Source organism: Sus scrofa, chromosome 14 (assembly GCF_054392235.1).
Source record: "Sus scrofa isolate SSC_HxYL_T2T_F1_AM1 chromosome 14, Sscrofa_HxYL_maternal_Yorkshire_Landrace_v2.0, whole genome shotgun sequence".
In the NCBI taxonomy this organism is placed as follows: domain Eukaryota; kingdom Metazoa; phylum Chordata; class Mammalia; order Artiodactyla; family Suidae; genus Sus; species Sus scrofa.
The window spans coordinates 67,923,230-67,950,075 of NC_139396.1; the positions used below are offsets into that span (position 1 = coordinate 67,923,230).

The 26,846-nt window shown below is 45.5% G+C and overlaps 2 protein-coding genes across 24 annotated transcripts in view; one reads left to right on the forward strand and one right to left on the reverse strand.

Annotated features, from left to right (window-relative positions):
- NIPSNAP1 (nipsnap homolog 1) overlaps nt 1–1,369 on the reverse strand; it is a 29,611-nt gene extending 28,242 nt beyond the window's left edge. For 4 of the 13 annotated variants that reach the window (XM_084993584.1, XM_084993583.1, XM_084993585.1 and 1 more), the window contains exons 1-2: nt 1,266–1,369; nt 317–398 (exon numbers count right to left, since the gene is read on the reverse strand). The gene's annotated coding sequence lies outside the window, so the exon portion shown is untranslated. Of the gene's footprint in view, nt 1–316; nt 399–1,059 lie in introns of all 13 variants that reach the window. The other 9 variants (XM_084993595.1, XM_084993588.1, XM_084993591.1 and 6 more) reach the window with 3 other exon arrangements.
- A 263-nt stretch (nt 1,370–1,632) lies between these two features.
- The window catches only part of NF2 (NF2, moesin-ezrin-radixin like (MERLIN) tumor suppressor), a 72,628-nt gene continuing 47,414 nt past the window's right edge, over nt 1,633–26,846 (forward strand). For all 11 annotated transcript variants that reach the window (XR_014825860.1, XR_014825859.1, XR_014825858.1 and 8 more), the window contains exons 1-2: nt 1,633–2,228; nt 25,465–25,590. Coding sequence is in view for 5 of the 11 variants with exons in the window: in XM_013983029.3 (XP_013838483.1) it covers nt 2,115–2,228; nt 25,465–25,590 (240 nt within the window). In the remaining 6 variants the exon portion in view is untranslated. The remainder of the gene's footprint in view (nt 2,229–25,464; nt 25,591–26,846) is intronic.

Here is a 26,846-nt window from a genome sequence, read left to right on the forward strand (position 1 = left end):
ACAGTGCCCTAAACAATCAGTTTGGTGGGGAGAATTTGCTAGCAGTAGGCAGGGCATAAAGTTCTCCCATGGCAGCCTGGCTGGGTGTGCCAGCAAATGTTACTGGAGCCTGGCTGGTGCTTCACAGGCACTGTGGTGGCCTATGGGGAAGAGTAATTTATGCTCTTAATAGAGTTATAGCATCAGTGTCTGCTGAGGGCTCCAGAACTGTAGTTCAGGGTCTTGGGGCTGTAACCAGGAGGAGCAATTCAGAAGCCACCACCAGGGAAGGAGAGCAGAGTAGAGGTAATACGAGCAGTCTCTGGGTGGAACAGACCTGGGTTTGAGTTCCAGCTTTGCCTCTCAGCAGTTAGATGCTAGCCAGCAAGTAGCTCCGTCATGCTGAGCTTTTTCTTCACCTGTAGAGTGGGGGTGGGGGTGATAATGATAGTTAATACCTGTGCAACGCTTAACCTTCAACCACTCAGCTAGGCAACCACTAAGAATTAACTTAAAATTTGGATTAAAAGAGAAACAGAAACACACACACACACACAACACACACACACACACGAGTTCCAGTTGTGGCTCAGCAACTAGTATCCAAAGAGGACTCGGATTCAATCCCTGGCCTCCCTCAGTGGTTTAAGGATCCCGCATTGCCCTGAGCTGTGATGTAGGTCGCAGATGCGGCTCAGATCTGGCATTGCTGTGGCTGTGGTGTAGACTGGCAGCTGCAGCTCCAGTTGGACCTCTATCCCAGGCGCTTCCATATGCCCCAGGTGTGGCCCTAAAGAACCACAACAAAAACACAGAAAGTTATACTCCCCTACCTCTCTCTCACACACATTCACTGTAACCCTTGAGGAAGTTTAAACAAAAATCATGTATATGATCTGAAACTGGAAATCACACAGAACACAACATAAAAACTGCTTTCATTTTTCTAGTTTTTTAAATCTATAGAAAGAATAATTTCATAAGATTCAACGTAGTATGACCAGTCACTTATCTAAAGCTTTATATGGATGATCTCGCTTAAATTCCTCAACAACTCCATGAGACAGATGCAATTATTACCCCCTCCCGCGGTAACAACTAGAATTTCTCCTCAACAGAAGCTGAAGGACTTGGCGGAAACTGCCCGCTACCAAGCGGCCTCAAGTGATTTGAAAGTTTAAGAAAAACCAAGTCAGTACATGTAATACATGCAATTAAGTGCTAAACAGGATTGGCCGCTCGGCGTTCGAAACGCAGTCTCCTGGGGCGCCACACTCGGCGCAGACCTGGTCCGAAGGGCAGTCCCTTGCTGAACTGAGGAGTGACTCATCTCCCGCGCCCCGGGAGCAGCCTCTTCTTGTTTTCCTGGGAAAGGCGCGCCGGGCTCCCCGCGTCAACCAGTCTTGCTAGAGTAGGCGTACCCACTACGAACAAAAGCGTTCGGAGTGACGCTGCCTTAGCCACTCAACGTCGAGGGTAATCCCGCGCCTCCAATTAGATCTGAACTTCCAATTGGTAAAGTCCTACTGAAGAAGGTGGGACAGCGGGAGAAAGTCCCGCCTCCCTCAGAGTTCTCAGCCAATCGTGGTGTCTAGGCTGCAGCCGCCGAGTTAGGTTGCGTTGCGTGAAGCGCTCTGAAGGGCCTGAGGGCGGGGCAGGGAGCAGGCCGGGGGATGCGGGGAGGGGACGCTTCCCGCGGGTGCGCGGAGCTAGGACGGTGACAGCCACGCGCGCACGTGCGCGCCTGGCTGGAGAGCGGCCCCTGAGACCTCTGTTGGCCGCTGAGAGGCGCGCAGGGTCTGGGCAGCCGCCGTCTAGGGCCCCCGTCCCTGGGCGTCCCCAACGTCCCCAGCCCGAGTCCCGGCGAGAGCCGGGCGGTGCCCGCCTTGTCTGTCCCTGATCGCGATCTCTCCCCGCGGCCATCAGGGCCCGCCCCCCAACTCCCCTTTCCGTTCCCAGGGCACGGTCCTCGCGGCCCATGCTGGCCGCTGGGGGCCCGCGCCGCTCAGACAGCTCCCGGGCCGGCCGGCCGGCCACCATGGTGGCCCTGAGGCCTGTGCGGCTTCTCCAGGGAGGCTAAAAGGTCCAGAGTGCAGGCCCCGGGGCCCCAGGTTCCCGGGCCTGAGCCCCACGCCATGGCCGGGGCCATCGCTTCCCGAATGAGCTTCAGCTCTCTCAAGAGGAAGCAGCCCAAGACGTTCACCGTGCGGATCGTCACTATGGACGCGGAGATGGAGTTCAATTGCGAGGTAACCGGCCGGCAGCCCCTACGGGCTGCAGCGAAGGGAGGCCTGGCGGGATCGGGCCCTGGTGCGGATCTGGCACCGACCTGGGCGCCCTTGCCGCGGTGACAGTTGAGGTGGAAGCTTCGGGATTCTGTTTATATCATCTCTGGGCAAAGACTGAGAGGGTCAGAACCGGAAGGAGCCATCTAGGCCCAAATCGTCATGTTAAAGATAATCGCTGCTTTTTTCAATGGGACTTTTGGGTTTGGAAGTGCTTCCTGAAGGTTTTCATTCATTGTTATTCCAAGAGTCTGAAAACATCCGTGGTAGCGAAATTTAATTTTCAGTGTCAGGCTTTAACTTCAGCTTTATAGAGTTTTTAACTTTATTCGATTATATTATGTACCCCAGCTATTAAAAGTTGCATCTCATTTTATTGCACAGTCTACAGTAGTTGTTTCCCTTTTTCACAGCTTAAATTTTCTGGAAAAAACTCTTCGAGGAAAAAGATGATATCCTAAACTTTCCCTACAGTTTGTATCACAATGATAAGTTATCCTTTATTGAATACGTCCTAAGTGTCAGACATTCATACACTTACCTCTCAAAACAACTCATTTAGGTGGGTACCCCAAACCATATATCCAGTAAATGGTGAAGGAGCGTTTTGATTCGAGCCAATACAGTACTGCTCTCAAGTAATTTTATGTCCTTGCTACTCAGAGTGTGGCCTGGGGACAAGCAGAATTGGCAACAGCAACATAAGTCAGTGGTTGGCAATTTTTTTTCTGTAACGGGCCCATAATAAATTTTTTCAGCTTTTCAAGCCTTAGGGTCCGAGTTGCAACTACTCAACTCTTCAGTTCTACCTCTGTAGAACAAAAATGGCCTTAGGCAGGATCCCTTCCAGCCTGACAGGGTGAGGAACTCCAGTGACATGGTGCTCTGTAAACTGGTAAAATTTATTTTTAAAAAACAATTTAGGAGTTCCTGTCGTGGCTCAGTGGAAACAAGTATCCATGAGGACACAGGTTCGATCCCTGGCCTCAATCAGTGGGTTAAGGATCTGGCATTGCTATGAGCTGTGGTGTAGGTCACAGACACAGCTCGGATCCCGCGTTGCTGTGGCTGTGGTGTAGGCCAGTGGCTACAGCTCTGATTCGACCCCTAGCCTGGGAACTTCCATATGCCACAGTATGGCCCTAAAAAGACAAAACAAAAACAAAAACCAATTTAGAGAGTTCTCTGGTGGCACAGCAGGTTAAGGATCCAACGTTGTCACTGCTGTGGCTCTATGGCTTGGGTCACTGCTGTGGCGTGGGTTCAGTCCCTGGCCCTGGAACTTCTACATGCCGTAGGTGTGGCCAAAAAAATTTTTTTTTTGTAAACCCTCTGGAAGTTGTTCTAAGAGCAGACATCAAGTGAAGAAGCATCTACTCAAGAAAATCTATGAAGGGGGGTCCCATCATGGTGCAGTTGTTAACGAACCCTACTGGTATCTGTGAGGACGGGGGTTCAATTCCTGGCCTTGCTCATCGGGTTAAGGTTTCACTGAGCTGTGGGTATAGGTCAGAGACGCAGCTTGGATCCTGCATTGCTGTGGCTGTGGCATAGGCCAGCAGCTGTAGCTCTGATTGAACCCCTAGCCTGGGAACCTCCATATGCCGTGGGTGCGGCCCTTTAAGACCAAAAAAGAAAAAAGAAAAAGAAAGAAAGAAAATCTATGAAAATTCGGTAAAGGAGTTCCATTGTGTTTCAGCAGTTATGAACCTGACTAGTATCCATGAGGATGCAGGTTTGATCCCCGGCTTCGCTCAGTAGGTTAAGAATCTGGCGTTACCCTGTGCTACAGTATAGGTCACAGACATAGCTCCGATGCTGCATTGCTGTGGCTGTGGTATAGGCCAGCAGCTACAGCTCTGATTTGACCCCTGGCCTGGGACCTTCCATATGCTGCAGGTGTGGCCTTAAATAGAAAAAAAAAAAAAAAAAATCTGTAAGAAAGGCAGGAGTTTGTGGTGTTTGAACCAGGACCATACCACCCTCCCTGCTCCCAGCTCTACAAGGTAGAGATTCTGCTCTCAACCCCTGCAGCCCAGTACACAGGGCTTCCTCTCCCCCTACCCCCTAGGCAGACAGCCTTCTTCCCAGAAGTGCATAGTTTAGGGCTTCTGCCCAAGGCTACTTGTTGCTGAGGCTAAATCCTGGGTGAGTGAAGCTGAATCATGGAGCTTCCTTCTTCCACCCAGCTCTTACTTATGGAATGTGGGCTGTATTACAGGTGTGGCTCTCCAGGAATACTGGAGTCCCAATGACCCTCAGTTTGTGAGATGGTGGTTCCAGCCAGGAGAAGGAAACTGAGAAGGCCTCAGGCTACTGTGTCTTCCCTTACCCCCTTCTATCAGGGGCTCAGAGATTTTGCCTGGAGGGAGAAGCAGGTTTTAAAACCCTTAGCTCCTTACAGAAAGTAGTGACTTTTTGTTTGCAAATAGAGTGTGGAGAATTTATGACTAAGGGGACTCTCTAGAACTGAGGAGCTTTTGGTGAAAGGCAATTGGGAAATTTGTGGATTTAATGAAGATACTGTATAGTCTATAGGCCAGTTAGTTTGTAGGAGTCAATAAAACATCTGGAAAGAACCAAACTAAAATTCTGGAGTTGGAAAATACAATGACTGAGATGAAAAATTCACTAGAGGGGCTCAAGGTAAATTCCAATTGGCAGAAGAAATAATTTGTATTTGAAGATAGATTGATAGAGTTTATATAAGCTGAAGAGAAGAGAGAAAAAGAATGAAAACTGTACAGAGCCTCAGAGAAATGAGGATCTTTCAGTGCACTAACATATGTGCAAGGGGACTACCAGGAGAGGAGAGAGAAAAAATATTCAAAAAAATAATGCCTGTGGAGTTCCTTGATGATGCAGCAAGTTAAGGATCCAGTGTTGTCACTGTCATTGCTCAAGTCACTGCCATGGGGTGTTTCAATCCTTGGGCTGGAGACTTCTGCATGCTGTGGATGTAGCCAAAAAAAAAAAAAAAAAGGCCGAAACTTCCTAAATTAATTGAAAAACAATAACCTGTATCTTCAGAAAGTTCAATGAACTCCAAGGAGGATAAACACAAAGAGATTCACAAACAGACTCATAGTAAAAGTATTGATAGATTAGGGGAACAATCTTGAAAGCAGCAAGAAAAAAAATGACTTGGTACTTACAATGGAAACCCAGTAACATTAACAGCTACTTCTCAGCAGAGGCTGTGGAGGCCAGAGATGGATGTCATTCACAAGTGCTCAAAGGCAAAACTTGTCAGCTAAGAATTCTATATCCAGCACAGCTGGATATTAATGAAAAGGACATTTAAAAAATAAAGTTGAGTTCCCTTTATGGCTCAGCAGTTAACAAACCCGACTAGGATCCATGAGGTTTCGGGTTTGATTGCTGGCCTTGTTCAGTGGGTTAAGGATCCAGTGTTGCCGTGAGCTGTGGTGTAGGTCACAGACTCGGCTGGGATCTGGCTGTGACGTAGGCCGGCAGCTGTAACTCCTATTCGACCTCTAGCCTGGGAACTTCCATATACCACAGATGCAGCCCTAAAAAGCAAAAAAATAAAATACAGTAAAAATAAAGTTGAAATACTTTTCCAGATAAACAAAAATAGAGAATTTGTGGGGGTTTTTTTTTTTTGGCTTTTCAAGGGCCCTTCCCACGGTATGTGGAGGTTCCCAGGCTAGGGGTCGAATCGGAGCTGTAGCCGCTGGCCTATACCAGAGCCACAGCAACACGGGATCCGAACCAGGTCTGCAACCTACACTACAGCTCACGGCAACGCCGGATCCTTAACCCACTGAGCAAGGCCAGGGGCCAAACCCGCAACCTCAAGGTTCCTAGTTGGATTCGCTAACCACTGCACCACAACGGGAACTCCAAAAATTTGTTGTTTAAAGTCCCATCTCACAAGAAATACTAAAGGAAGTTCTTCAGGCTTAAAGCAAGTGACCCTGTAGATAGTAATTCAAATCCATGTGAAAAAAAAATCAAGAGCACCAGTAAAGGTAATTATATAATTATAAAATATAGTATAAATGTATATTTTCCCCCTCTCTTCTTTTAGCGGATTTAAAATGCAATTGCATAAAATAACTTGTATTTAATATATTGTTCAGCCAATAACACAAAAATGTAATGTATGTGTAATATACTTGCCAAAAACAGCACAAAAGAGGTGGGTGGGAACAAAGCTATAAAAGGCTAAGAAATAACTAAATGATAAAGTAATAACTGTAACAATGTATTGTTGGGTTTGTAACTTTAATAGATGTAATATGTAATAATTATAATACTGTAGAAAAAGAAGGGAGTAGAGTTACATAGGAATAACATTTTTCTTTCTGTCCCCGCTGTGCTATGGTATGCATAAGTTCCTGGGCCAGGGATCGAACGCGAGCCAGACCAGTGACAACACCAGATACGTAAACCCACTGCACCACCAGGAAACTCTCTAACATTTCTATATAGCACTGGGATTAGGCCAGTATAAATCTGAGGCGGATTCTGATAAGTTAGGATTACATGGCAAACCCTAGAATAATTGCTTTAGATAGACTCTTTAGGGTGTTCCCTGGTGTTCTGGTAGTTAGGACTCAGTGCTTTCACTGCTGCAGCCCAGGTTTAATCCCTTGTCTGGGAACTGAGGTCCCACATTAAGTTGCCTCATTCTGTGGCCCCCACTCCCCAAAAATATTTAAAAGTATAGCGGAAAAATAAATAAATAAAAATACAGGAGTTCCTGTTGGGACACAGTAGAAACGAATCCGACTAGGAACCATGAGGTTGTGGGTTCGATCCCTGGCCTCCCTCAGTGGATTAAGGATCTGGTGTTGCTGTGAGCTGCGGTGTAGTTTGCATACACGGCTCAGATCTGGCGTTGCTGTGGCTGTGGCATAGGCCAGCAGCTGTAGCTCTGATTTGACCCCTAGCCTGGGAACCTCCGTGTGCCATGAGTGCAGCCCTAAGAAGCCAAAAAAAATATATATATATATATATATATATATATATATATATATATATATGGAAAGAGAGAGAGAGGAGGAGTTCCCATTGTGGCTCAGCAGTAATGAACCTGACTAGTATCCATGAGAACGAGGTTCTGTCCCTGGCCTCGTTCAGTGGGTTAAGGATCTGGTGTTGCTCTGAGCTGTGGTGTAGGCCAGCAGCTACAGCTCCAATTCGACCCCTAGCCTGGGAACTTCCATATGCTGCGAGTGTGGCCCTGAAAAGCAAAGAAAAAAAATCATTAAAGAAATTTAAATGCTTCTCTACAAAATATTCTTAATGCCAGTCATATGGTAGAGGAATCTGAATAGGCTTATAACAAATGAAGAGAGTAAATTAGCAATAAAAATACTACCCACAGTGAAAAACACAGGTTCTGCCCACTAGAGGCCCACGTGGCTTCACCACTGAATTCTACCAAAATCTCAAGAGCAATAAATACCAATTCTTCACAAACTTTTCCAAAAAGAAAAAAGAAAAGAAGGGACCACTTCCCAACTCATTTTATGAGGCCATTCTTAAACTGATACCGAAACAAGAGCAACTAGAGACCAATATCTTTTATGAATATGGAAGTGAAAATCCTTATCAAAAATATTAGGACTCCAGCAACATATTAAAAAAAACCCTGAGTTCCTCTTGTGGCTCAGTGAATTAAGAATAAGAACCCAACTAGAGGAGTTCCCGTCGTGGCGCAGTGGTTAACGAATCCGACTAGGAACCATGAGGTTGCGGGTTCGATCCCTGCCCTTGCTCAGTGGGTTAATGATCCGGCGTTGCCGTGAGCTGTGGTGTAGGTCGCAGACCTGGCCTGGATCCCACGTTGCTGTGGCTCTGGCGTAGGCCGTTGGCTGCAGCTCGGATTCGACCCCTAGCCTGGGAACCTCCATATGCCGCGGGAGCGGCCCAAGAAAGAGCAACAATAACAACAACAACAACAAAGACAAAAAGACAAAAAAAAAAAAAAAAAGAACCCAACTAGTATCTGTGAGGTTGAGGTTGTGGGTTCGATCCCTGGCTTCAGTCACTGGATTAAGGATACGGCATTGCCGTGAGCTGATATGTCTCAGATCTGGCGTAGGCCAGCAGCTGCAGCTCCGATTTGATCCCTAGCCTGGGAACTTACATATACCACAGGTGTGGCCCCCAAAAATAAAAAATTTAAAAAGAAAACTATCTACCGTCACTAAGTGGGCTTTAATCCCAGGAATACAGGTTGGTTTAATATCCAAAAATCAGTTAACGTAATGTAATGTGTCATATCAATAGAATAAAAAGCAAAAATTACAAGATTATCTCAATAGTTGTAGAAAAAAATGACAAAATCCAATAGCATTTCATGATAAAAACACTCAACAAAATAGGAATAGAAGGGAATTTCCTCAGCCTGATAAAGAGCATCTGTGAAGACTCTAGTATTACACTTAATGGTGAAAGACTACATGTTTACCCTCTAAGATCAAGAACAAGACAAGGATGTCCACTCTTTGTCATTTCTTTCTTTCTTCTTCTTCTTTTTGGGGGTCTTTTAAGGCCATTCCCATGGCATATGGAAGTTACCAGGCTAGGGGTCAAATTGGAGCTGCAGCTGCTGGCCGACACCACAGCCACAGTAACACAGGATCCAAGACTCATCTGTGCCCTACACCACAGCTCACGGCAATGCCAGATCCTTAACCCACTGAACGAGGCCAGGGATCAAACCTGCATCCTCATGGATACTTGTCAGGTTCAATACTGCTGAACCATGGTGGGAACTCCTAAATAGGTGGATTTTAAGGTATTAATATCTCAATAAAACTGTTTTTTTTTTTTTTTTTTTAAAGCAGCCTTTAGGGAGCTCGCATTGTAGTGCAGTGGATTAAGGATCTGATGTTGTCACTGTATGGTTCAGGTTGCTGCTGTGGTGTGGGTTCTATCTCTGAACTGAGTATTTCTACATGCTATAGGTGTGGCCAAAATAAATAAATAAAAATAAAAAGTAGGCCTGCACCACAGCCACAGCCATGACAGATCCAAGTCGCATCTTCGACCAAAGCTGCAGCTGTGGCAATGCCAGAGCCTTAACCCACTGAGCAAGGCCAGAGGTGGAACCCGTATCTTCAGAGACATTATGTCAGGTTCTTAACCCACTGAGCCACAAGGGGAACTTCCTGGACATTGAAATTGGAATCTCATATAATTTTCACAAGTGAGAAATATTATTAAAAATTTATTTTCAATCATTTAAAAATGTAAAACTCATTCTTAACTCTCAAACTTCACAGAAACAGGCAGTGGGTTGAATTTATCTGTGGGCCTTAGTTTACACCCCTGATGGAAGTTACTGTTTGATAAATGTTGTGAAAGAATGACCCATAGGGAAAGTAATTTTTAGTTCAGCCATAAATTATAAAGAAAAACTCTTGTTTTTCCTTCTTTAACAGATCCCAGACCCCAAGAGGATGGACAGTATTATCAGCAAAATCAGGGTTTCTCAACCTTGGCACTGTTGACATTTGGCCTGGGAATCCTTTGTAGTGGGGACAGTACTGTGCATTGTAGGATGTTTAGCAGTATCTCTGGCTTCTACCCACTGATGACAGTGGCACCCCCTACTTTGCCCCAGTTGTGACAATTAAAAATATCTTCAGACTCTGTCAAGTGTCCCTGAAAGGAAAACACCCCCTCCCCTCCACTTCAAGAACCACTGATCTATAGGAAGGAATAATATTCAGAGAGGGAGAATGTTATAGTATACAGCCTGGCAAACTTTTCTTTTTTTTTTTTGCTTTTTAGGGCCGCACCTGCGGCATATGGAGGCTCCCAGGCTAGAGGTCGAATCAGAGCTACAGCAACCAACCTACACCACAGCCACAGCAACACCAGATCCTTAACCCACTGAGCGAGGCCAGGGATTGAACCTGCAACCTCATGGTTCCTAGTCAGATTTGTTTACACTGCTCCACAATGGGAACTCCAGCAGCCTGGCAAACTTTAATATACACATAAATGACCTGAGTGTCTTGGTAAAATGCTGATTCTTGTCCTGTAGTTTTGTGGTTGCCTAAGAGTTCCACGTTTCTAACAAATTCTCAATTAATGCCACTACTACTGGTCCAGGGACTACACTAATAGCACAGCAGTGGTAGAAAGTGCATGGCTTTGAAATAAGACAGACCTGGGATTGATTTCCAGCTAAACTACCTTAAAGCCTAGATACTTAAGCTCTCTGAACCTCAATTTGCACATCAGTAAAATGGAACTAATATTACTGACTGTGCCAGGTTGTTAGAAGGACTCATGGAATGCTTGGTTGGGCAGAAAGGAAGGGACTGTAGTCAGCTTCAAGTAGGAGGCTCGGGTCACTGTGGGCACTGACTGCCCTTTTGTGATTTGTCCAGCCATTGCATCTCATCAAACCTCAGATTTCCAGTGAATAATACCTGATTGTGGAGTTCCCATTGTGGCTCAGTGGTTAATGAATCCGACTAGAAACCATGAGGTTGTGGGTTCAATCCCTGGCCTCGCTCAGTGGGTTAAGGATCCGGCGTTGCCATGAGCTGTGCTGTATGTCAAAGACGCAGCTCCGATCTGGTGTTGCTGTGGTTGTGATGTAGGCCAGCAGCTACAGCTCCGATTAGACCCCTAGCCTGGGAACCTCCATATGCTGCAGGTGCGGCCCTAGAAAAAGACCAAAAACAAAAACAAAAACAAAAAAACCTGATTGTAAATGATGTTCATATAGTCTCTTGAAGAGTTTCTGCTGTGGTTTTGCTGCGGTTTCATGGAAATGAACCCAACTAGTATCCATGAGGATTTGAGTTTGATCTCTGGCCTTGCTCCGTGGGTTAAGGATCTGGCGTTGCCGAGAGCTATGGTGTAGATTGCAGACATGGCTCCGACCTGGTGTTTCTGTGGCATAGGCTGGCAGCTGTAGCTCCCATTCGACCCCTAGCCTGGAAACTTCCATAAGCTGCACCTGCGGCCCTAAAAAAAAATTTCTGTTGAAAGTAACCGTATTTTGATTTATGATAGCGGAGAGAACTCTGAGAAGTCATTAGTCTTACTCTCCTACTCTGTTTTCATGTTGTATCTTAACAAGCAGATGCTAATGCAAGGAGATGGTAGATGCATTTTGAAAAGAAGAGAGATGATATCTAAGGAATTCTGAGGCTTTTTTGAGATCAAATGCAGGTGGCTTTCTAAGAACTCAATTTCAGAACCAGTGGTAGTTAATGTAATGAATCATGTTATCCTGTGCTAATAAGTTCAGACTTTATGCTGCAGAGATAGGGAAAAACCTTTTTCTTGCACTATTGGCTGCATTGCACAATTGGCTTGATGCTTTGGAGGATTTTCCCACTTGAAAGATTTGATATTTGTCATTTTGAGAAAGTGGGTGCTGAACGGAATTTGCCAGGAGGCTAAATGGTTATTTTTTATCTAGGCTGGAATTTTACTCTAATAATTCAATCTCTCAGTAAGAAGAGCCAGATATGAAAAATTTCTCGAAATTGAGTTGTGAGAGATCCTGATACCATCTTATATTGAAGACAAAGCCACCTTCTCCTGTTGGTTGGCATCCCAAACATTTTCACGTACCTGAGGGGAATTATGACTGGATTAAATACCAACATTACAGATCATTCCAACATTCAAGGAGACAGAAAGTGGTCCACGACAGAAGGAACTTTCGAAAGGGGAAAACAAAGATTGAGTCTGGTGATTTCAGTAAGATGTTAAATCCTAGACATCCCAAGATTTAGGCAAATGATTCCCTTCCAAGATGTAAATCCCAGGAGGGAGTTCAGACTGGTGTTTGAACCCTGGCTTCTCCGTGGCTCCTCTGTGTGTCCTTGGGCGCATCTTTTTTGCCTCCCAGGCTTCAGTTCTTCAATTGAAAAATAAGAGAGGAGAACTTGATTTCAGAGGCCCTCAGCTTTGGAGTTCCCACTGTGGCTCAGCAAATTAAGAATCCAACATAGTGTCCTTGAGGATGCAGGTTCAACTCCTGGCCTCCCTCATTGGGTTAAGGATGTGGTGTTGCCACAAGCTGCTGCTCGGATCTAGTGTTGCTGTGGCTGTGGCATGGGCCAGCAGCTGCAATTTGATTCCTAGCCCGGGAACTTCCATATGCCACAGGTGTTGCTGTAAAAAGAAAAAAAAAAAAAGCCCTCAGCTTTGACATCCTATTTTAGGTGATCTGGGCAGAAGCAGCTTATTGCACAACCTTCTCTTTCATATCTCCTTCTTAGGTAGGAAGTCATCTCAGGATTTGAGTATGCAGGTATAAGAAAAATCTGCTAGAGGACAGGACAGATATTGCTTAGGGAAGAGCTGGCATCTTGACGGAGGAGTAAGTTGGCTTGAGTGGAAGGAGACCCTACCACTGCCACCAGCTCCCTGAGTGATCTTGGACTTACCTGTCTATTTTTTTGTGTGTGTTTTTTTCAGGGCCTTACCCGCGGATATGGAGGTTCCCAGGCTAGGGGTGGAATCAGAGCTTACACCACAGCCACAGCAATGCCAGGTCCGAGCCGTGTCTGTGACCTACACCACAGCTCACAGCAACGCTGGACCTTTAACCCACTGAGCAATTGAACCTGGGTCCTCATGGATACTAGTCAGATTTGTTCTGCTGAGCCACGATGGGAACTCCTGTCTATTGTTTTAAGGTATAAATGAGGTGGACCTCTCCAGACACTTACCCCAGGGCCTGGCCATAGTAAGCATTTTGCAAACATTAGTTTCTTAATGTTATGCTTTGGGAGTGTGGGAATAAAGAGGAAGGGTCTCCTGCCAGAGGCACTGTGAATTTTCTCCTTTAATCACTCTTCATTTTTTTTGAATCTTCTTCAGGTTATCCATGCCTTTGTAATTGTAGACCCTCTAAACTCTGCAATTAGCCTAAATATAATGAGTTTTACCCTATGCCATATATTTAAGGATCTTCTTAATTGTAGTGTGCTCTGTAATTGATCTCTGTTTATTTTGATGTCCACAGTGATAGCAGGATTCTTTTCTGATTTCTGCCATGCTTAATTGTTCTCTATTCCTTTGTCCCCAGTTTGTCATTTTTTTATATATAATTTTTTTTATTTTCCCACTGTACAGCAAGGGGGTCAGGTTATACTTTCATGTATACATTACAATTACATTTTTTCCCCCACCATTTGTTCTGTTGCAACATGAGTATCTAGACAAAGTTCTCAGTGCTATTCAGCAGGATCTCCTTGTAAATCTATTCTAAGTTGTGTCTGATAAGCCCAAGCTCCCGATCCCTCCCACTCCCTCCCCCTCCCATCAGGCAGCCACAAGTCTCTTTTCCAAGTCCATGATTTTCTTTTCTGAGGAGATGTTCATTTGTGCTGGATATTAGATTCCAGTTATAAGTGATATCATATGGTATTTGTCTTTGTCTTTCTGGCTCATTTCACTCAGTATGAGATTCTCTAGTTCCATCCATGTTGCTGCAAATGGCGTTATGCCATTCTTTTTTATGGCTGAGTAGTATTCCATTGTGTATATATACCACCTCTTCCGAATCCAATCATCTGTCGATGGACATTTGGGTTGTTTCCATGTCCTGGCTATTGTGAATAGTGCTGCAATGAACATGCGGGTGCATGTGTCTCTTTTAAGTAGAGTTTTGTCCGGATAGATGCCCAAGAGTGGGATTGCGGGGTCATATGGACCCAGTTTGTCATTTTGAAATTTCTCTTTTATTTTTGATGACTTCTCTGATTATTCATGCTACTTTTGCATTCTTGTCCAAGAACATTTTGGGGGGTTGTTTATTCCTAATTTCAGAAGTTAAAGCATTTGAGGTCTTAAAAACCCAGAATTGAGTTTTCTCTGGAGCTGCTCATCTTTTTAAGCCAGCTGGTGCTGAGGCTTCTCTGGTTTGTTACAGGATGGTGTGTTCCATCCTCCTTTTGTGCTTTGTCTGATTTAGATCCTAAATCCATATGTTTTAGTATATTTTTAGCAAGCAAAAATTTATTACCAAGTTAGTGCTGACCTCGGGGAAATGTATCTTTTAATCAAATCTGCAGTCACCTGTGCTGAGTCGAGGCATTTGTCATAATTTGTGACTCACTCTGGCACCACTAGGTGGGGTCAGAGCACATCATTTCTAAAGGAATTGGGCCTTCTTTCCTCTCCCAAATCCCACTACTATTCCTTTTGGCTTTGCCAAATTTGGACCTCCCTTGGAAAATTCCCAACAGCTTTGTGTTAGTGAGTTACGTTACTCACAGCTTTTCCACCCACCTTGCCCATTTTCATCTCCCAGTTTTAGTTGTTTCGATAATCTGACTTTCAGGTAAAACAGAACAAGCCTGGAGTCAATACTAAACTTACCTGAATTGATCTTTGATTTTAAATTCACCAACCGTGTATTTATCCAGTATTCTACTCCTATTGATTTTAGATTAAATCAGTCTCATAAATATATTTGAAAAGCCTTCAGCCTACAGTAGTTCTCATCCATTTATAGACTTTTTTATTTTGTAGTTTTGGCTGTACCTGCAGCATGCAGAAGTTCCCAGGCCAGGGATCGAACCCAGACCACAGCAGTGACTGGAGGCACATCAGTGACTGTGTCAGATCCTTTAACTGCTAGGCCACAAGGGAACTCCTGTAGTCATTTCCCCCCCAAGTCCTGCCCACTCATCCCTGTGTCTTCCAGCTTCTTAAAGTCTGTCATTCTCATTGATGACCCGGAACTCGAAAGGTCAAGCCAGAAACCGAAGCAGAGTCCAGGGCAGGAGGAGTTAATCAGTTGGTTAACACTTAGTCATGGGTGGTGTTTCATAGTCTGTTCATTTTACTTCATGTTGAGGCATTTGAAATTGAGCTTTGTGTCTTGCTGGCACTGAATTACTATTGTTTCCTATTCATAGCTCTCTGCAGAATTCTTATTCTCAGTATTTTAAACATTTGTAATCATTGATAATTGCTGAATATCAACAGCATGCTTGGTATTTAAAAAAACTTAAAAAAACCTCTATTTTTCATTAGCATTATAATCACCATTTCCGTTACACTAGAGAGTTCAGTATTATAAGTCAACTTGATTATTAGGAGTAAACATGATAGCATGGCAGAACCTGAGTAAAGGAAAAGAATGTAGAAAGCACACATAAATTAAGGGCAAGTGTCATATATGGAGTTCCTGTCGTGGCGCAGAGGTTAACAAATCCAGCTAGGAACCATGAGGTTGCAGGTTTGATCCCTGGCCTTCCTCAGTGGGTTAAGGATCTGGCATTGCCATGAGCTGTGGTGTAGGTCACAGACGCAGCTCGGATCTGGCATTGCTGTGGCTCTGGCCTAGGCCGGTGGCTACAGCTCCAATTAGACCCCTAGCCTGGGAACCTCCATATACCATGGGTGCGGCCTTGGAAAAGACAAAAACAAAAACAACAACAAAAAAAAAACAAGGGCAAGTATCATCTACGTCCCTGAAAATGATTTTAAGATATAGAATGGGACATTAAAGGATTAAATGAAAATTTTTATAGCAGTGAAAAAAAGTGTTTCATGGTTTATACAAAACCGTCTCAAGCTCATAAACTCAAAGGGTGTTAATCCTGAAAGACCACTTGATGATTATGGAAGCTGAAACCCAGAGAGGTTAAGTGACTTTCCCAACACAGCAGGTTCGGGTGTTTTATAGCTGTTTGACAAGGCTGTGATTGCTCTCATGTTGTGAACCAAGAGTCCCAAGATAGAGATTGTCTCCTTTGCTTTGGGGGGATTATAATGCTTTTATAGCATCATAGCTATTGTTTCTTTTTGCTTTGTCATGTCAGCCGGCTTTGAAGCACCTCATCTTTTTTTTTCATGGCATTGTAAAATCTGGACCTTGCACAGGGCATGAGAGATTGACAGATGAAGAAACTGAGGCCCAGTGGAGTTGCATGGCTCACCCAAGGTTGTGCGTGGTGGAGGGAGGGGGTTTAGGATATAAACCCGCTCTCTGGGTTCACTGCTGCTGCCATAACCTGTCTCCACTTTAACAGGAAGTGTACCAGAATCCTCAAACATAAGGACGACCCCCTCCCCCCAAAAAAACCTAATTCATTGCGTTTTGAAAGACCTATCAGAGTTTAAATGTCTATGTTGTGGTGTGATCTATTTCTTACCGGTTGGGCTCTTCTGTGGACATTTTTTTTTGGTTGGTTCTTTGAGATGTAGATTTCCTTGTCACAGTGTTTTTAGAGAGTGGAAATCAGTATGTGCCACCAAAGGGGGAGGGGTATATACCTTCAGGCACAATTATGCAATTAGTATTTTAATAAGGAATGTTAGAAATTCTTGCTTCACTGTAATCATTATCTATAAGACCCATCTACTCAGAAGCCTCATCTAGATGTCATCATCATCATTATCATCTGCCAACCACGAGCATTTATGAAGTGGTCACAGATCATGCAGCACTTGTTTGAGTCCCAGGAGACTCTGTGTGTGTATGTGTGTGTCCTTGTCTTCAAGGAGTTTATGATCTGCAGAATTGCAGGAAAGACAGGAATCCGGGGAAAGACAGACACCTAACTTTTCTGAGTATGTAAAGTACGTACTAACTCACGTATCTAGTACCGTCTGAGGGGAGGGAGGTGGGGTGAGCTAAAGGAATGGCTTTTAGAAAGGTCTGATTGTAGATAACTGGAAGCACACGAGTTTGCTGACTTGGGAGGGCCCAGGCTGCCTTGTGACAAGGCAGGGCAGTTGGTTGGAGAAGAGAAGTAATTGGTGGAGGACCTTGAAACTAATACTTTAAATAGATTTGGCATGCTAACAGAGATGATAGGAAAATTCCTTGCTGAGGCCGATTATGGAAGAAACTGACAGGGCAGGATTGGAATTGGGATTTATCTATTTATTTGTTTTTCAAAGAAGAGTTTTCAGATAAGGGATTTGAGGGTCATGATTGATAGAACAGAGACCTGTCCCTCTCTCTCTCTCTTTGGCTAAAGTCCTGTTTCTATTTGGAGGGTCCCCTTTTCCCTCAGAGCTAATGGCTGATCAGGAGTGGTATATCCTTAACCATGACAGGAAGCACAGACATGACATAGACCTTCTTCCATGGTATAGTGATGTCAAACCCTGAGTCGGGGAGGGTCAGTTTCCCACCCCCATTACTGCACCTTTTTTTTTTCTTTGATGAACCAGAATAGATTTCAGGAGTTCCCATCGTGGAGCAGTGGTTAACGAATCTGACTAGGAACCATGAGGTTGCGGGTTCAGTCCCTGCCCTTGCTCAGTGGGTTAACGATCCCGCATTGCCATGAGCTGTGGTGTAGGTTGCAGATGTGGCTCGGATCCCACATTGCTGTGGCTTTGGCGTAGGCCGGTGGCTACAGCTCCGATTCGAGCCTGGGAACCTCCATATGCCGCAGGAGCGGCCCAAAGAAATAGCAAAAAGACAAAAAAAAAGAATAGATTTCACTGGAACTTATTATTCACTACTGCACACCAGAATCATTTTTATAACTCTTTCCATTGTGTTTATCTTGTAAATGGAGGTATTTGACTTTTTTTTTTTTTTTTTCCTCAAAACAGACAAGTAAAAGCCATATATAGGTTTGGATCTGGTACATCAGCCTCTTAAATTCTCAACTCTTCTATGAAGGGGTTCTTATAGGGCAGCCATGACTACAGAACAGAGCTCATAGTCCTCCTCACTCTGAAATCTTGGTAAACACGTGGCACATGGCCTGAGCCCGGGGAGGCGCAGTTCCTTCTGTTGCTCTGTCTGCAAGGGAGCTAACCTTTCGACAGTTTTTATGGCAAATGCTGGGGCAGCTTGTGGGCTAATTAGAAGAAGCCCTGATAAGTGAACTTAGGGTCCATGGGTTCTCTTTCGTCTTCCGTGGAGCTGACAATGGATTAGCCTTCCTTGTGTGGCTGATAATCCTGTCCCCTGGCATCTATGAAATGGGATGTCACATCTCTGCCAGCTCCTGTAGGTTTGAGTCTTCTCTGTAAAGCTGAAGTTTTTCTGTGGGTTCTAATTCTCAGGCTTGTCACATACGGCAGCCAAATTTGGTTCTCTTTCTTCCAGAAAGTTGGCCTTCTCTGGCTGGGGCCTTTTCATGTGATGTGGCTGGTTTTCTACTCATCCTGCGTGGTTGTAGCATCCAGGACAAGGGATTCAATTGGTGGCCATGTGGCCCAAAGAGAGCAGTAGGAGAAATGCAATCACATTTCTCCACCAGAGAAATGTCTTGAAAGGCCACCAGAGGCAAAAAGACAAATGGCAGTTTTAGGGTTATGATTCTAAGACTGGCCTGTCATAAGATGTTGTGGACGCTATTCATCACGCTTCCCTGGTTAATAGACCCCGACCAGCCGTGTGGGTTATTGGTGCCAGTTGCTTCCTACAACAGAAAAGTGCTGCATGCGTTCCAGCTACGTTCCTGCTGCGGAGTGTAAGTGCTTAGTGCTATTTACTTAAAACATTCTAGGTTGATGAATGACGAGCACTTCACTCTGGGTAAAGCTCATAAATTCAGCCCCTACAAAAAATAACAAGCTGACAGCACTTAGTCCTGTTTTTAGAGTTCATACACATCTATCTCTGATAGAGGCACAGTATATATCTCTGAAATAGCACCGCAGCCCATCAAGTAATGCAAGAGCACAGCCATGGAGCAAGACGCCCTGCACTTCCACTGCCATTAGCCCTGCACTTGAAGGGCATCTTGAGGACAAGGCCTGCCAAGTGGGAGCCCAGATCTCTGCTCCTTCAGCAAATCGCCCTTCTCCCTCCCTCCACCACTCCTTTGTGTCTGCGGGATGAGCCCCTGCCTCTCGCCTCTCTCCTCACTAGACTGAAGGGTGGGTAGTAGGGTAGGTGGGGCAGCTGGGCAGCTGGCCAGGGGGAAGGAGATGGGGTTAAGTGACCATTTCGTCAGAACTGAGAGCAGTTCTCTCCTTGGCAATCTGTTCAGGAAAAATGACAACCCCCCCAAAAAGGCCTGTAAGTAACCCAAGTGCAAAGCCTGCAAGGCTTATGTGCTATCAGGTGTCAGAAGAGGAAATATTTTAATAAAAAAATAAACACAAGATTCATCCCACCAGTTGTGGCTCCTTAGGGACTCGGCAGGTCTTGTCAGGGGATTCCTGGCCCCAGAACCAGTGACTGAGCCACCCAGCCCCCGATCAGCCTCAGAGGGCATGAGCTGTCACACACATTGGGCCGCAGCCGCGCACTAGTACTGCATTGAACATTCAGTACTGCAGATAGGATAATTACGCTGCTTGTCAGATACCAGAAAAGTGCAAAGAACGTTCCTTCACTTTGCAACAGCTTGGATCCAAGCAGCAGACATGCTGTTCCCTCCTGCTGGCATGACCTCCCTTCCTTCACCCCCTTCACCAGAGGACCAACTACGGCCTGGCTTTCAAGACTCAGCTCAGACAGCATTTCCCCTGGGAAGCCCCTCGCCCCACGGACCCCCAGGCCTGAGCAGTGTTCCCTCAGCCCTCTGTTCTGTGATCATGTGCCAGGCTGCACTTTCCTTATCCATTGATCTGTCTTTCCCATCAGCCATGAATAGGGACAGTGTCTTGTCCTGGATTCATCATCTATCTCTGGTGCTGAGTGCAGTGACTAGGACATGGTGGGTGCTCAATAAATGTTTGTCAAGTGAGTGATGGCATGGTTAGCATGATGAGAATGGATGGTGTCCTTTCTGATCCATCATCCATCATAAGTGGAGTAGAACATGACTGGAGGCTTTAAATGAAGCCACTTGAGAATATAAGGCGAGGAGGTGGGGTTAGAATGAATAATAACCACCCTTTATTGAGTATTTACTGTGGCACCTTCTTAGGCTTTTTAAATGTATCAGTGCACTTAATCCTGAGATCAATCTGCTAAGACAGGTTCTGTTTATTATCCCCGTTGCAAAGCACAAGGAAGTTCAATAACTTGCCCAAGGTCACACAGTGGCAGCTCTGAGATTCATACTGATGTTGGATAACCATTGTGTCTCTCTGCCTTTTTGACTGGTTCCTGGAAAGAATTAAGCCCTAATCTCCTGAGGCATCCATATACATCTTATGTAATGATTTAACTTCTCTCCTGAATATCAAGAATGTACTAGCTATGCTCCATCCTTGAGAAAAAAGAGAAGACAGCCACTCAGATGACTCTCTGTGGCTCACATGAGAGAGGCAGAGTTAGGTGACAAAGGATTGGTTTTAGATGGTAGTTGGAAGCACAAGTAAGTGTTCCTCAGTCTCTGTTCTCCAGCCAAGCTGAGCTACAGTACTTTCATTTCCTACAAGGACCGTCTAAGCTTTTTTGCCTCTAGACCATTGCACATGCCCTTCCCTCTGTCTGTAACACACTTCCCTGCTCACTCCTTCCCCAAGCACAGTCTTCACTTTGTTTCTCTTCCTCACCAGTTCAGATTTCATTTCCCACCCCTCCAAGACAGAGGGTACCTTCATGGGGGTCCCTTCCAGCTCCCCGCCATGTCCCTGCTGTGGCACTCACATGCTGACAGCCACACTCAGAGTTGACATGTGGGGTGGGGGTGAGGGAGTGGTTAACTGTTCCCAAATGTTCATGCCCTGGGTGGAGACTGTCTTGTCTCTTCACCCCTTTCCCCCTGTACCTTGGCTGGTGCTCGGATACTGTGTTTGCTAAATGTTTGTGGAAGGAGTGGATGAATGAGGGTTAACTCTGCTTTAGGCTTTTAAGTCTTAGGTTTTTGAAGTGGTCAAGCCTGTTCCGTTGCACGGCCATTGTTTGCCACATCTTGGGTGTGCACTCGGCCAACACAGTGGGGAGGAGAGAGGTGACCGTCCTGAAACACCTAAGGTCCAGGGAGATGCTCAGACGGTCACATCACTTTCCTGTGTCAGCACAACGCAGTGGACCCATGATGAAGCTGGAGACGAGGTGGGGAGTCAGCAACACCAGGGAAGCCCCAGCGCGACCCAAGACCTCCCCTCCAACCACCGGGGGCAGCTGTGACCCATGGTTCTTGTTTGTGAAGAAGTAGAAACTCAAATTAGCAAGACTAAGCAAGCCTCATAACATTTGGGGAAGGCATGTTACCCACCTGATGTGGGTAACAACACACTGGAGGTTAGATTTCACCCAGGAGAAAAGCTTCTTAATGACTTAAAAATGGAACACTTTACTTTATAAATAGACTTCAAGTCAAATGCATTTAGGACATCTCTACCTAGTTTCCTCAAGCACCTTAACTCACTTTGTCCAGAACTTAATCACTCCTCTGTTTCCCACGAAACATGCTGTTTCTGCTGCTCCTGCATCCCACCCCTCCTTTACTGGAACCACCTGTTAGGTCTCGGTGTTTCTCTTGATGCTTTAATATCAGCCCCTCAGGCGTTCAGACACCAGCTCTGGCTCTGCCTCCTTGCCAGTTCTCAGGCTTTCTCTCCTTCCCACTGCCTTCGTCAAGGCAGGCGCTGGCCTCCCCTCTGCCCTTCTTGATTCCAGGCTCCTTTCCTCCAGCCCACTCTTCACCTTCTTGTCAGCACACATTCTAGAATGCAGGTCTGATCCCATTCTTCCTCTGCCTACCTGTCTTTGGAGACTTCTTGGTCTCATCCCCACCTGCCCCCTGAGTTCTGGCTGTTTCACCTCTGCCAGATGACATGCAGTTCCCTGTAGAGATCATAGGGGTTTGTTTTCAGACTTATTTCCTTTCCTTCTTTATCTAATTCTTCTCCTTTTAAACATTTTTATGCTTTTTTTTTTTTTTTTTTTTTTTTTTTTGGCCTCACCCACAGCATATGAAAGTTCCTGGGCCAGGGACTGAACCTGTGCCATAGCAATGACAACGCCAGATCCTCCTGAGAGAAGCGTGGTTCCAGCGTTTCTCATCCTTAGTGTCTGACATTGCTAGGCACATAGGATGTGGTCTGTGATGCTTCTTGAAAGATTAGATGAGAGGAAGCTGGGGCTTTGATTTGCACTGAGCTATAAAGGAGCAATATCTGGCTCTTCTGAGAATGGGCTTTATTTTAGGGTGGGAGAAGAGTGTTAAGACATGGGTTACTTACTAGAAAAAGTGTCTGGAGAGTGCTGGCGGGGAGCAAGCAAAAGGAACCCCACAGAGCAGGACAAGAAGCTGTTAGGGAATTGGGGGTCACCTACATTAAACCACCCAGAAAAAGGCCAGCGTCTGCTGGAGCAGGCTGCCAAAGAGTCTGTGGCTCTGTTCCCTTATTTGTGCAAGAAGGGGACAGGTCTACAGTAGGTAATTAATTACTCAGACTCATTTCAATTTGACATCCTACAATTCTTAGAGTCGGAGTTGAAAATCTAAGCCAGGCAGTCTGAATTGGTATGAAAAATTTTCCCCCTCTCTCCACTTCATTGCAAGCTCCGTGGGAACAAAGACTTTGTCTCTGCCTTCAACAGAGATAGTTTTGCATCTTAGAAACAAAGAAAAAGAAAGGGATATGGGAAAATGGCATCAATACATTATTAGGTTTGAGAATTTAAGCTCCCAAGTCAGGAAGTGCACTCAGCATTCTCCTGGCAGCTTTCGTTAGATGCGCCACACACCTTCCTGCAGACAGCCCCTTGGTGCCAGAGCCTGCCCGCCAGGCCTGGCTGTGAGTTATGGCATTTTGGGGATCGTTACCTTGATCTTCTTGGCCCTTGGGTATTTAACTTCTCCAAGTTAATGTCTGCTCTTAAGTGTTACATTATCTTGTCGCAAGGTAGTCATTTATAATTTATATACTTATGTACTGGCTTAAAATAGAAACAAGAGGGTAATCAGCATCTTGAAGCTTCTAGTTTTCCAAAATAACATTTCTTCAGTGAAGTCTGCCTGAAGGAATTAGAACCTGCTGTGAATTAAAAAACCCTCTGTCCTAGTGTCAGACTGGGAACCAGGTATGCCAACAAGCATGATTAAGCCGTACAAACGGGGGAGGAGACCATCTTTTTAAATAAAACATTTTATTTTACTGAGAATTACTTCTTCCACACCACACTTCTTTGTAGTATTCCTGGGGGTCCCACTGAAATCATAGGGAGGGGATGGGGACAGAGCTGGAGGCCCCAGTGGAGGACAGACGCCAGTCCATCCCTCCACTCCTTGTCGGCTGTGGTCTGGGTGTCCGTCCATGCAGGCTGCCCCTTTACTCTTTGACTGTAAATCCGGAGAAGGGATGGGCTTTTTGGTTGAGTTCTTCACAGAGAACACACCATCCATTCACACATATTAAAAATAGAAGGCCTGCTTGAAAAATGCCTCTGTAGAATCAGGGTTTAGCAGAAACCAATCAGATTTTAGAGGTCTTACTTATTTTTCCTTCTTGCTTTTATAAGAAGTCTCCAAACCCTAGAATTTTCCCCAGTTCTTTCTCATTATGCATCTTCCATGTGCCAGGATCTTTGGTGGAGATTTCTTTTTGGGGGGTGTGTGTGTGGAGATATCTAATGAGGGCACTAGAAGGACAGATGCCTCTGCAGTGGGGAGGGGGTCTTGCTTTTCTGGTGTCTGGCAACCTTGTTTTTTTTCTTTTTTCTTTTTCTTTTTTTTTTTTTTGTCTTTTGTCTTATTAGGGCTGCACCCGAGGCATATGGAGGTTCCCAGGCTAGGGGTCTAATCGGAGCTGTAGCTGCCAGCCTTCGTCACAGCCACAGCAACGCCAGATCCGAGCCGTGTCTTTGACCTATACCACAGTTCACTGCAATGCTGGATCCTTAACCCACTGAGTGAGTTCAGGGATCGAACCCACAACCTCATGGTTCCTAGTCAGATTCATTTCCACTCTGCTACGACAGAAACTCCTCGAAACCTCGTGTTTGAAGCCCAAGATTATTCTCACTCTGACCACCATCTCTGTGATGTGTTTTGTGCTGATCCTTGTACCCAGGTGTCCACTTGAATATCCACCTGATACTTGGGAGCCACTAAGGTCAGGGTGAGCAGCCACCCAGGGGTGTTATGGGAACATCCTGGGTGATTTAACTTAAAGCCACAAGGTGGCAATATTTACTCAGCTGCTGGGTATTTTTCTTCCCCTATTAAGATGTTGATCCTGCTTTTCTAGCCACAAGATTGATTAAGAGGGTTCTGCAGCCATTGCTTCAGGTCCTTTTGAGAGTGAGATTCTAGGATTAGCACATTGCACTATATTCATACCTATTTGTCCCCTGGGTTTCAATACAGAAGTTTGAAATTGCTCTGTGTGATTATGGGTGAGGTGCCTCCCCTCTGGCCTCAAGTTATACATTGTGATAGGGAGGAGAGACCATGATTGGGCTGGCTGTCCTCTAATGGTTCTTTGCCCCCATGATTTGTGGCTTTGGTTACAACTTCCTCTCCTATATTCTTTTTTTAAAGAATCTGGTAAAACTAGTCTTTACATTTTATTTTATTTATTTTTTGACTGCACCCTGGCCAGGGATCGAACCTGAGCTGCAGTTGTGGTTTGTGCCACAGCTGCAGCAACACCGGATCCTTAACCCACTGTGCCACAAGGGAATTCCCTAGTCTTTACATTTTAAAAAGCTAGCCTTTTATCAATGAACAGAGTCATGATTAAAAAGAAAATCAGGCGTTCCCGTCGTGGCTCAGTGACGAACGAATCCAACTAGGAGTCATGAGGTTTCAGGTTTGATCCCTGGCCTCGTTCAGTGGGTCAAAGATCCTGCGTTGCTGTGAGCTGTGGTGTAGGTCTTGGATGCAGCTCGGATCCCGAGTTGTTGTGGCTGTGGCGTAGGCCAGTGGCTACAGCTCCGATTCGACCCCTAGCCTGGGAACCTCCATATGCCGCAGGTTTGGCCCTAGAAAAAGACAAAAAAAAAAGAAAAAAAAAAATCAACAACAAAATCTCGAGGAAATGAATGTCCCTAGAAGCTAACCCTGGGTTAACTGGAGAAGCTCGACTCTCGTAAAAGCGGATGCTATTTACCGGCTTTCCTAAATTAGCAGCATTGGGGATATTACAATCCGTAAGGAACCGTCCAAGGGAGGTATTGTGTATGCTCTGCCGTGATTAAGCCATTAAGCTCTAATTGGTATTTTCCCACTCATGGTTTTGTGTAGGAAGCTTTAGCATTATTTAGGAATTCTGTGCTCATCAGCCATCTTAGTGTCATCCCCACGTTTTTGGAACCTGGGCAGGTGGTGGGGGGTGCAGAGAAAAGGTTTTTTTGTGAGTGGATTACGACTTGGGCTCAGCTGTCCTTTCCTGTGGGTTTATTTCCTTGCAGATGAAGTGGAAGGGGAAGGACCTCTTTGACTTGGTGTGCCGGACCCTGGGGCTTCGGGAAACCTGGTTCTTTGGCCTGCAGTACACGATCAAGGACACCGTGGCCTGGCTCAAGATGGACAAGAAGGTGGGGCTGGACCCTGATGACAGTCATGGGGCTGCCGTGGGCTCTGGTTTTCCCCTGGCTGTGGGTCTCACTTCGTGCTTGCCATGGGGCGTTACGGGGACATAGCAGAGAGGGCCAAGTGGCAGCAGAAGTCATGTGGGACCCACCACCGAGGATGCCTCACCTCTTGCTCCTCATGGGCTCCCCTGGGCCCGAAGAGCCACCCAGGATTGACCTGTCACCATCCCAGGCTTCTTCACTCCTTGTCACCAGGCTGATTGCTTCAGGCTTTATGCTATTCCATTGACTGAGACACGAGTCAGGCTTTATGAATAAAAGTTAACCATGTATTCTTTTTTTTTTTTTTTTTTTTTTTACGATTTATGTCTTTGAAAGATTTTCTTGAGGCTCATGTTCTTTAGGGGATTTTTCTTAAGAAACGCCACAACCCAATTCAATTTACTCATTCATGTGACTTAAGGAATAAAGAGGGCCCTGGTCCCTGCAGTGAGGGAAGAATGTTTTGTTCTCATGGTTTTCTGGGGCCTCTGAGGCCTGGTGGACAAGTCTGGACTCCCAGCAGCTCTGATGTGGCTTAGAGATGGATATTGCCTCTCAGAACTGCCCTTTGCAGGGGTTCATCTGTGCACACAAAGACACTCTCACCTGCTTACCTGCCTACCTAGTCATGAAGATGCTGAGATCAGGGCCATGTATTTGTCAGTAACTCCTAAGAGACCCCTGAATCTCAGAGTAAGTCAGTGTCCTAATCTTACTCCAAGGGAGTTCCCGTCGTGGCTCAGCAGTTAACAAACCTGACTAGTATCCATGAGGATGTGAGTTCGATCCCCAACCTCACTTAGTGGGTTAAGGATCCGGCATTGCTCTGAGCTGTGGTGTAGGTCACAGACGCAGCTTGGATCCCACGTTGCTCCAGCTGTGGTGTAGGCCAGCGTACAGATCCAATTCAACTCCTACCTTGGGAGCTTCCATATGGCACGGGTGCGATCCTAAAAAGACCAAAAAAAAAAACCTAATCTTACTCCAGATTATCCCCTGCAACTGCCTACCCGATTATATTATCTACTCCTTGGCACGATAACAAGTGAAAGCCTCCATCTTTTACCATTTGACTCTACACTCAAAGTGTTCAGATTGTGTTTACATATGTGCACAGCAATCTGCGTCTTCAAGTTGGGGTCCCTGCTGGGTATAAGTTTCACGTGGTAATTCCCAGGTGCCACTGTGTACCACTGTTAGCAGGAGCATCCCAGATC